Here is an 11,194-nt window from a genome sequence, read left to right on the forward strand (position 1 = left end):
GGAGCCAATAGGAGAGGGGCGGAGGGAGGGTGACGGACAGGGAGAGGGAGGGCGGCGGGAGGCGGGGCCGAAGGGAGGGGCGGAGGGCGCGGGCCAATGGGAGAGTGATCAGGGAGTGATGGGCAGGAGGCAGGACCAATGGGAGAGTGTGGAGGGTGGGTGGGGCGCAAAGGGGTGGGGCCGAGAGCGGTGGCGGGAACGGATCGGTGTGGGGGGGCGGCCTGAGGGGACCCTGAGGGGACAGAGCTGAGGGGGACAGATCTGAGGGGACCCTGAGGGGAGAGACCTGAGGGGACCCTGAGAGGACAGAGCTGAGGGGACACCCTGAGGAGGACAGAGCTGAGGGGACAGAGCTGAGGGGGACAGATCTGAGGGGACCCTGAGAGGACAGAGCTGAGGGGACCCTGAGGGGGACACACCTGAGGGGGACACACCTGAGGGGACACCCTGAGGGCACACACCTGAGGGCACCCCACTGAGGGGACACACCTGAGGGACCCCCCCCCGCGAGGGACCGGAGTAGAGGAGCTCAGCGGTAAGATTCTTCTCCGACAAGGAACCAAGGGAAACTACCTCAAAGATGGCCTTTTCAGAGGGGTTTGACCTCAAAAACACCTTCTTTTGAGGGGTTTGGTCTCAAAACGACTGTTTTCTTGGAGTGGTTTGACCTCAAAAGCACCTTTTTTTTTTTCCAGAGGTTTCACCTCAAAAACACCTTTCTTCGGAAGGGTTTTGACCTCAAAAATGTGTTTTGCTTTTTTTTTTTGAATCCAACAATCCAGTTAATGGAGTGTCTTTAAGGAGCACTTGGCTCCTTAGAAAAAGCCCCCCGGGCATCTGTTTTTGGGGTGAAACCCGGCAGAATCGGTCACGCTCAGCCCTGGGGTGGGAGGGGAGGACACGACCAGGCCAGGCCAGCTCCAAACAGGCACTTTTTTTTATTGTTGGTGGCAACGCTGACGAATCCCACCCCCCAACCCTCCCTGGAGCACCAGCATTGTCCATGCCTCAGGAACATCCATGCCTCAGGAACATCAATCCCTCAGGAACATCAATCCCTCAGGAACATCAATCCCTCAGGAACATCAATGCCTCAGGAACATCAATGCCTCAGGAACATCAATCCCTCAGGAACACCAATGCCTCAGGAACATCCATGCCTCAGGAACGTCCATGCCTCAGGAACATCAATCCCTCAGGAACATCAATCCCTCAGGAACATCCATGCCTCAGGAACGTCCACGCCTCAGGAACGCGCTAAAAACGAGCATTTGGGTGTAGAACAGCAGCCCTGTGGGCTTTTAGCACTTTGGAGGGTTTGGTTTTTTTTTCCTTTATCCCCCCTTTACCCGGCCCCGATCCCGGGGTGGGGGAGGATTTGTAGGGACAGGAGCGGCAATTCCAGGCAGGGGGAAAAAAAAAAAGCACCGTTATTCCTAAAAAAAAGGGGAGGTTTTAACACCTCGAGCTTCGCTCCAGGAGCTGTGGGAGGGAAGAGCCCAGGCCAGGAAGGTTTTTTTTTCGGACACCAAACCCCCCTCCCTGGGCAGCTCCTTGGGCTTTCCTGGGAATTGGAAATCCTCAAACTCTGCTGCTCCAGTCCCGCCTCACCGGGGCCAGCCCGGCGTCCCCAGGAGCAGCTTTTCCCCCAATTCCTTCTTTCCCTTCCAGCCCTCCCCGTTCCTGCTGGGAATGGGATTTGGGAAGCAAACACAGCTGGAATGGGGAGGGGCGAGAGGGAATTCACCCCCCCCAGCAGGGGCATCCCGAGCAGAAACTGAACCCAAACCCCTCCCTCCCCCCCCAAAATCTGCTCAGGTTATAATTCCCTGAATTATTCCCAAACAGAGCATTATTTCACCTTTTCCCTACCTTTTTTTTACTTCTGTTTTTACCTTTCCCATAATTTTTTTTTTTGTTTTTACCTTTCCCTTCACCTTTTTAGTTTTCCCTCCTCCTTCATTTCCCTGGCCTCACCTTGCCCTTGCCCTTGCCCTGCTCAGCTCCACCCCGGGGCACCCAGACAGGAGGGAGGGGGGGAAAAAAAAAGGGGAATTTAAACAAATTACAGCTTCTGATCCGGGCCAGCAAAGCTCTGCCGCGGCAGCAGAGGATTCTGTCCCCGAGAATTCCCTGGAAAAAAGCTCAAAATGTCAACTGCAGAACCAAAAACCCCCCGGAAAAGCAAAACATACAAAAAAAGCCCCCAAAGCGCCGGAGGATTCCATAGGAACGTCCCCCAGTCTGATACAAAACCCAAAAGGGATCTCTCAGCCCCAATTCCAGGGGGAGGGGGTGGTGGGACCCACCCTCCCTGTCCTCTGGGAGCTGGGAATCGTCCCCCAAAGCCTCGGAGCGGGTTTTTTTTTGGAGTCCTTTTTTAACAAATGAGCCACATAAAAAAAAACAAACACCCAACTGGTGGCACCGACTCTGCCCCCGTCGCTCGAGGGGCTTCGGCGGAGCTGAGGGGGTTAATTCTGTTACATTTTGGGGTTAATTAGTTGTAGTTTAGAGTTAATTAACCCCCTTTCAGCCCCCCAAAGCCCCTTTTCCTCCCCCCCCACGTGCCAGGAGCTGGCGAAGCTCCCGGACCTTCGGGCAGGTGTGAGGTGGTGGCTGCCGCTGGGTTTGCTAAAACCACCCGAAACGAGCCCAAAACCACCCGAAACGAGCCCAAAACCTGCCCAGATCCACCTGCCGCCCCCTCTCCCCGAAGGCAGAGCGTTCAGGGAGGGGTTTGCCCCAAACTGCCGGGGTTTTGGATGCCGGGACGCAGATTTTTTGGGGAGGGATCAGCGGAAGCCGCCGGTCCTGGGGAGGTGCAGGAACCGGCCAGAGCCTCAGCCCCCAACTCTGCCCGGGGGACCCCTCGTTCCTCTCCACCCCTGCAGAAGCTACAGGCTACAGAAGCGTTAATTAGCTTATTCCTAAAAGAATTAGTTAATTAGGGCCCAAAAGGGGGCCCTGGTGCGTCCCCGGAGGGCGGCAGGAGCAGGGAGGGGATCCCAGCCCGTTTCCGCTCTCCGGCCGGGATCTCCAACCAGAACTCGACATTTTGGGCTGAGAAACCCCCCTCGAGGAGCCGCCCAGACCCCCTGCCCAGGCTGGTTCTCCCGTCACCTCCACACCAGGATGCGCCGAGGGAACGGAGGACGTGGCCAGGCTCGTTCTCCGGGATGAAGGAGCGGGATCAAACCCCACGGACACCCCGGCAAGGAGGGACTTCAGCCCCGCCAGAGCCCATCCGAGGCCGGACCCTCAGCAGTCCCCGTTTCCCCGAGGCCCCCTCACCGGGGAGGGAACAGGAGCAGACAATCCAAGGTCCAGGAGGCCGGAATTCCACGCGGGATGGGCGGTGGGTGCCGGGGGGAAGGGGGGAGGGAGCCGGGCCGGGGTGGGGTTTCACGCATCCGGCTGCCCCGCCGCGTTGGTCTTCTTGAGCAGCTTCCTCAGGTTGGGGGACATGAAGTAGGGCTTGTCCGCCGAGCCGTCGTTCCGCTCCAGGTCCTCCACTGCCGACAGAAATTCCACCCCCCCGGCCCTGGCTCAGCGGGGGCTCCCCGGGAACGGCTCCTCCAGCCACCACCCCGGGCCCAACGAGGTCTCTGGGCTCGCCCAGGGCTTCCTCCTTCTCTCCCTCTGTCACAACAAAGCCACCTGGGCACACTGAGTTCCCGGGAACAGCCCGCGGGGATTGGGAGAAGGCGGAAAATTCGGGGAAAAGAGGTCCCCTGGAGGGCAGGGAGGGCCCCTCGGCTCTTCCCAGGGGCTCGGGACACCAGTGCAAAGCGATCCCCCTGGGGATTGACCCGACACCCTCAACAACCAGCAGCGTTCCCAACCAGGAGCGCTCCCAAAGTTGAGCCCCTGCGCCAAAGGGGTCGGAAAATCCCGGGAAAACAACAGCCCCGGACCCAAAGCAACCCACAGAGCCCCCTAATCGTGACAGCCGGACCAGGCCGAGGCCAAACCACCTCCCCCAGCCCCTGGCAGGGCGAGAGCAGCTCCCAAGGATTGGCCCCCCAAAATCTCCGCGGGCCGAGCGCGAGGGACCCTCGGACCCCTCCGGGCTGCGGCGGCGGCTCCTGGCACCGAAGCAGCAGCAGGTGAGAAACCCAAAGCTCTGCAGCCCCAGCCAGAAACTCTGCGGTTTGCATAGAGAGGGGGGCCAGGAGAGGGGTCCAGGGGAGGGCAGAGCCCCTTAGCCCTGGCTCTCGGCGCTTTTGGAAGGCTCGAGGTGCCCCTTCAGCAGGATCTCGCTCAGCTCGGGGGACATGTAGTAAGGCCTCTCGGGGGATCCATCGTTCCTCTCCAGGTCTTCACCTTCTCCAGCCCCCGGGGAGGAGGGAAGAGTGAAAAAGCAGCGGGAGAGCCGGAGGGGAGAGAGAGAAGAGAGACAGGGCGGAGAGGGAGGATGGAGAACGTGGGAACGAGGGACACGAGAGAGAGAGAGAGAAGGGCGGAAAAAGAGGGGAAAAAGGGAAATCGAAGTTAGCTGCGGTTAATCCCACCGGAAAGCACCCAAACAGAAGGAGCAGGAGGGAGGCAGGAGCAGCAGGCAAGGTGAGAACGCAGGGGAGGAGCCAGGAAAGGAGGGAAAAAAAAAAAAAAAGCGGGAGAAAAACCACACGGAGGGAAAAAACGCCGGGATTTTGGAGCCGCCGGCCACTGGATCAGGACAACTCAAGCCTGGAGGTTGTGTCTGGGGAGGGGGGGGAGGTTTTGCCACCACGGATTCCTGCCCCCCTTCCTTCCCTTTTCCCCCACCCCGGGTGGGCACTCACAGAAGCAGAGGAAGAGGGTGTCCACGCACATGCCGTACACGCTGAAGAAGCCGTGGGCGATGAGGTAGGAGCCCACGATCACCGTCTGCAAGAGACGCCACGCCCGTCACAGAGCCCGGAGCGCCCCGGGGGGAGCAGCAGCAGCAGCAGCAGCAGGAGGAGGAGGAGGAGGAAACCGCTGACTCCCCAATTCCCCGGGGGAAGGGGGAGAAGGGAACAGGGCAGGACTGTTCGGAGCAGCCCCGGGGGGGGGGAAAGGGGGGGACACAAAATGCCCTCAGCCACGCCGGGGGCCGGTGAAAGCGGGCGTGCAGCCAACGCCGCCGGCCAACAAAGGGCTCTTTGCGCCGGGAAAACACCCCACAAAGGTGGCCCTTGAGGGGCAGGGGGTTTGGTTTTGCGTGGGGCCCCTCTGCCCCGGGGGTCGCCCCGCGGAGGCTCACCAGGATCGGGACCCAGTAGTAGTTGAGCGGCGGCGCCGTGTCCTGGACCAGCTTTATGCGCTGGGTGAAGAAGAAGAAGGCGAGGATTCCTGGGAAAGCGAGCGAAGGGTGGGCACGGCGGCAGCAGGAGGGGCGGGGGGGGTGGGGGGGAACACAGAAAACAGGACGTGGTGACCCGAGCGGAGGTTTTTGGGACGCCCGAGGAGAAGCCTCCAGTGCCCGGCGCTTACCGACGCTCCCCACGATGAGGAGCTTCCCGAGGAAGAAGAGGAAATCCGTGACTTTGTCTAACACGGCCACCCTGGAAGCAGGAGGGAGAGAGAGGAGACTCCACGCCCGCTCCCCACCCCGGGGGAGGCACCGAGGGAGCCCCCGGGGACGGGGAGCCGGGTCAGGGGTGGCCTTTGGAGGCAGGAAGGGCTCAGAAGGAGCCGAGCAGAGCCCTCCAGGACGCCGGGATCTCACCTGATGACGTTCCTCATCAGCAGGAAGAAGGCGTTCCGGGCCGAGGTGCAGAAGTTGGTGCCGTAGATCGCGATCTAGAGCGGCCAAAACGGGGGGCAGGGAGAGAGAAACGGGGCAGGTCTCTGGTAAATCCCACCCTGGAAGTGCTTCCCCGTCCACTGACTCCCAGAGCTGGGAAGACACAATTCCCAACAGCAGCCCCCCCCAGGAAACCCCCAGGGAAGCCCATCCCCCCTGGTTTTGGGCAACTCTTACCATGATGTAGGCGTTCCTGTTGAGGAATTTGATGAATTTTTCCAGGCACCAGAAGCAGCACTTGAGGCAGCTCAGGAGGAACTTGGCAAACTTGTTCTCTGCGGCTGGAGGGCACCAAAATCAGCACCAAACACGGGGTGGGGGGGAGAAGGGGGGCAGATATTCCAGCAGCAACTCCAAGGTCCTGGTGACACCGTGTCCCACCACAGCCTCCCTCCCGTGTCCTGTTTTCAGCCTCGCTGTGGCCACAGAGAGCGGGATGGGCCCCGTCTGCTCTTCCCACCCTCCCACTCGCTGTTTACATTTCCCCACGACTTCCCTGGCACCGGGCTGGCTTAGCCTGGAGCCACAGAACGTCCCTTGGCTGCTGCCCCAGGAAACTCCTCAGGGAATCACGAGCTACGGAATGGTTTGGAGCCGGGAGGGAGCTCGTCCTCTCCCAGGCAGGGACACCTCCTGCTATCCCAGGTTGCTCCAAGCCCCGTCCAGCCTGGCCTCGGACACCTCCAGGGCTGGGGCAGACCCAGCTCCTCTGGGTAACCCTTCCCAGATCCCCCCTGCCCTCACAGGGAGGGATCCCTTCCTTCCTCGGGCAAAGAGGCCGCTCCGAGGCTGGAAGAGGAAAAACCCTGATCCTGTCCCCAAACCCTGGAGCGACTCCCCTGGACCCGAGCCCCCAGCCCCCAGCCCCGCTACCTTTCAGCCGGTGGTCCAGGTACTCCAGCACCACCCTGACGACCTGCACGACGGCGAGCACCAGCGAGCCGAAGGCCAGCGAGCCCGTGTGGAACCTGGGGTAGCCCGGGCTCGTTAGAAGGGGGGGACGAGCCCCGGGAGGAGCCGCCGTGTCCCCCTCACCATCCCCAGGCGTGGGGGACGTACCGGAGCGCGCGGCCGAAGGCGGAGAAGAGCGGGAAGGCCGGCATGTCGTCGGGCTTCTTGAAGGCCCAGTAGTAGGAGGCGAAGGCGCCCGCCAGCGTCACCTGGCCCAGGGCGATGACGAAGTTGGCGAGCCAGAAGAACATGAAGACGTTGAAGAACTGCAGCGCCACCAGGTACTTGTGGTACGCCGTCTCGCCGCCGTAGAAGGCGAAGAGGCACTGGGCGTCGGGGCACAGCTTGGTGACGTTGGTGGCGTTGAAGGTCTGCGGGGGAGAGCGGGGGGGACGCGGCCGGGGCTCAGAGAGCGGGAGCCGCACCCGGGGGGGGATTCTCGCGCCACGAGGGGGTCTCATCTCTGCCAGGACCCTGCATTCCCCCTGTGTCCTCACCTCCGGCCTGCAGGTCTGCCCGGAGAAGGGGCAGGCGGACTCGTTGAACACCTTGTACACGGCCTCGTTGGAGGTGGAGAGGAAGCTGTGGTGGGAACGTTAAGGAGAGACCCCGATCCCAACCCCAAAGCGGCCTCTGCTCCGCTCCCGCCAACCTCCTCCCCCCCCCACCCAGGGCTGGTTTAGGGCCACATTTCGGAGATTTTAGGGCGGTTGCCGCGCGAGGGGAGACCCTGGAGCAGCGGGCAGCTCCCTGCCCGGGGAGCGGGGCAGAGGGAAGGATACACGGCCGTGCTGGCCCAGTAGGCGATGCAGAGGCACAGCAGGAAGAAGGTGCAGAGCGGGAAGAGCAGCGACGACATGACGTGACCGACGGCCCTGCAACAGGCGGGTCAAAACCCACGGCGGCGCCGGGATCCACCCCCCCAGTGGATCCACCCCCCCAGACCCCCCCAGTGCCTCCCCCCGGACCTGCTGGCCTCCTTGATGAGCGCGATGGCGATGAGGATCCTCTTGCGCAGGAAGACGAGCAGCAGGACGATCACCAGCTCCAGCACGCACAGGATGATCACTGCCAGGGGGCAAGGGGGACGACTTTGCCCTGGGGGCGGCGGCACCACCGGGCAAAGCCCCTCCCGTGCTCCCCCCTCCCCGCGGCCCCGGCCCTCGAGGGGGCCCCGGGACTCACGGAAGGCCAGCCACGTCTGCCGCAGGTGGAGGTAGACGCGCAGGTCGGTCTGAAAGCCCAGGTCCGCCAGGGACACGTCGGAACCCGCCTCCCCCTTCAGCTTGGCGTACTCCATGTAGCAGTGGAAGATTCCTGGGGGAGGGTGGGAAGAAGCAGGAAATTTGTCCTGTGGAAGGGAGAACCCTTCCCCCCACCAGGGCCGACCTTGGGGGGAAGGCACCTGGAGAGCGAACTTCCAGGAGGCAAATCCCGCTTGAAACAGGGAGAGGAAAGAAGGGAAAAAGCCAGGGAGACACTCCCAATTATCCCCCCTTGCCCCCTGCTCACCGTATCCCAACACCAGGATCACCATCACGATCATGACCCAGACCATGATGCCGGCCAGGAAGCGCAGCAGGACGATGAAGACCAGGCTGGCCACCATGGCGATGACGAGGCCTCTGCGGGAGGGAAGGCGCCCACGTGTCACAGCCCCCCCCACCCCGTGCCACCCACGGGGCACCCCAAAACGGGAGCGCCAGGAGCGGAGCCCCCTCCACAGGGAGGGGGGAAATCCCGGGAATCCCGCGGGAAGGGAGGGCCGTGCTCACATGATGATCCAGTACCAGGACACCGTGTAGTCCTCGAAGATCTTCATGGCCAGCTGCCGGGTCTCCAGCACCACGTTGGCTTTTCTGCAAGGCAGGGGGGGGACAGTGATGGAGCGGGAGCCCCGAGGAGCCCGGGGGACAGCGATGGAGCAGGAGCCCCGAGGAGCCCGGCAGGGACGGAGGATCCGGGTTTTGGGGCGGGATTCCCGACACCAGCCCCCGGCTGAGGCGGACCCGCTCGTTCCTCCTCGGGGGCAGCGGCTCCTGAAGCGGTTTGGTGACTCACTTGGCCCCCTCCAGCAGCTCGGTGACGTTCCTGCGGCGCCCGCGGCCGTCGTCGTAGGTGGTCTCGTTGCCCACCATGATCACGCCCTTCTTGGCCTGGATGGCCGGGAAGCACCTCCGTGCCACTGGCCGGGGACAGGAGGGGGCTGCTCAGCAGGGAAAACCAGCCCAAAATCCCCCCCCCTACCCTGGGACCCCCCAAAACAGGAGCCTCCAACAATCGTTAGCGAGCTCGTTAACGAGCTCCCCGCTAATCAACATACGTGGGGTGCTGGGGATGAGCATGGCCGGGCACTCCCTGTCCTTCAGCACCTCGAGAGGAGCCTGTGGAGGGTGGAGGGGGGGGGGACACAGCGGGGGCCGTCAGCGCTCCGGGCACGGGGAGGACCCCTCGGTGCCGCCGGCGCCGCCGAGCCGCCACCCACCTTGCGAGGGTCGAAGGAGGGCACGCAGAAGTCCCGGTAGTACCGCAGCTCCCGGCGCGGCCTGGGCCGTCAGGTACGTCAGGTACCGCTCGGGGCATTTGCTGACGCAGATCTGGGGGTGGGGAGGACACAGAGGGGTGAGGGGAGGGGGTTGTAGGGACCCCCCTGGCCGTCAGGTACGTCAGGTACCGCTCAGGGCCATGCCCTGGGCAATCAGGTACGTCAGGTACCGCTCGGGGCCATGCCCTGGGCCGTCAGGTACATCAGGTACCGCTCAGGGCATTTGCTGACGCAGATCTGGGGCGGGGAGGACACAGAGGGGTGAGGGGAGGGGGTTGTAGGGACCCCCCTGGCCGTCAGGTACCGCTCGGGGCATTTGCTGACGCAGATCTGGGGGTGGGGAGGACACGGGGGGGTGAGGGGGAGAGGGTTGTAGGGACCCCCTGGGCCGTCAGGTACCGCTCGGGGCATTTGCTGACGCAGATCTGGGGGTGGGGAGGACATTGGGGTGAGGGAGAGGTTGTAGGGACCCCCTGGGCCGTCAGGTACCGCTGGGGGCATTTGCTGACGCAGATCTGGGGGTGGGGAGGACACAGAGGGGTGAGGGAGGGGTTGTAGGGACCCTGGCCGTGCCCCAGGCCATCAGGTACCGCTTAGGGCATTTGCTGGACGCAGATCTGGGGGTGGGGAGGACACAGAGGGGTGAGGGAGGGGGTTGTAGGGACCCCCTGGCCGTCAGGTACCGCTTAGGGCATTTGCTGACGCAGATCTGGGGGTGGGGAGGACACAGGGGGTGAGGGAGAGGGGCTGTAGGGACCCCCTGGGCCGTCAGGTGCGTCAGGTACCTCTCAGGGCATTTGCTGGACGCAGATCTGGGGGCAGGGAGGACACAGGGGGTGAGGGAGGGGGTCGTAGGGACCCCCTGGCCGTCAGGTACCGCTCAGGGTATTTGCTGACGCAGATCTGGGGGTGGGGAGGACACAGAGGGGTGAGGGAGGGGGTTGTAGGGACCCCCTGGCCGTCAGGTACCGCTCGGGGCATTTGCTGAGCGCAGATCTGGGGTGGGGAGGACACGGGGGTGAGGGGAGGGGTTAGGGACCCCCTGGCCGTGCCCCAGGCCGTCAGGTACGTCAGGTACCGCTCAGGGCATTTGCTGACGCAGATCTGGGGGTGGGGAGGACATGGGGGAGTGAAGGGGGGGGTTGTAGGGACCCCCATTTCGCCGTGCCCTCCCCGTGGAGGGGCCAGGGGGGTGGTACCTGCGTGGTGGGGCACTGGAACTCGAGCAGCACCAGCGGGCTGGCGCACTTGACGATGTCGAAGTAGAAGAGGAAAGGCTTTTTCCTGCGGAACGAAGCGAAAACGCGCCCGGTTTGGGGGAGCCCCTGTGGCCAACCCTCCTCCCCCCTGGGGGGCTCCCAATGAGGGGGAGGGGGTGTCTCAGGGGGTGACATGAGGGACACTCACTCGTTGGGGGTCCCCTGCTGCCCGCAGAACTGCCCCCGGCTGTCCGTGGGGTGGATCACCTTGCGGGGGTCCCCGTGGGTCCAGGCTGGGGGGCACAGGGTGGGGTTGGAGTCATTGCAGCCCCCACGGCCCTTCCAGAGGGGCGGGACCCTCGGCACAGGGTCCAAACCAGCCCCCCCCCGACCCCCCCCGGGCACGTACCCACGACCCCGACCACCACGTAGCCCACGATGGCCACGACGAGCAGGACGCAGCAGACGACGTCGGTGCAGCCCCTGCCAGCAAGGAGAGGAAGGTTTTGGGGACCACCCCCCCCCCGTTTGGGGACCCCGGGGAGGACCCCATTGGCTCCGGGGGGGGGCTCCACTTACCTGTCGTAGATGGGACCTTTGAAAGTGGGGTCGTATTTCTGCGGTGTTCCTGAGGACAGGAAGAGGGTTGGGATGGGGATGGGATGGGATGGGATGGGATGGGATGGGATGGGATGGAATATGAGGAAGGGGCTCCTCCTCCTCCCC

General features: G+C 63.5%; 1 protein-coding gene across 1 annotated transcript; it reads right to left on the reverse strand.

Moving 5' to 3' along the window:
- Positions 1-3,266: 3,266 nt before the first annotated feature.
- SLC44A2 (solute carrier family 44 member 2) lies at positions 3,267-11,118 on the reverse strand (the record flags this gene model as incomplete). The annotated part of the gene is given in 22 exon segments (XM_050310054.1): positions 3,267-3,515; positions 4,788-4,872; positions 5,231-5,319; positions 5,461-5,531; positions 5,696-5,769; positions 5,951-6,054; positions 6,647-6,741; positions 6,833-7,095; positions 7,222-7,306; positions 7,507-7,599; positions 7,693-7,792; positions 7,910-8,041; positions 8,237-8,349; positions 8,500-8,583; positions 8,786-8,909; positions 9,048-9,108; positions 9,210-9,263; positions 9,265-9,321; positions 10,469-10,553; positions 10,677-10,761; positions 10,878-10,951; positions 11,048-11,118. Coding segments are annotated over 22 exon segments (2,109 nt in total), but the record flags the coding sequence as incomplete, so codon positions are not given.
- Between the last annotated feature and the right edge of the window lie 76 nt (positions 11,119-11,194).

Source organism: Myiozetetes cayanensis, unplaced genomic scaffold, assembly GCF_022539395.1.
Source record: "Myiozetetes cayanensis isolate MyiCay16 unplaced genomic scaffold, myiCay2020 scf142, whole genome shotgun sequence".
Lineage (NCBI taxonomy): Eukaryota > Metazoa > Chordata > Aves > Passeriformes > Tyrannidae > Myiozetetes > Myiozetetes cayanensis.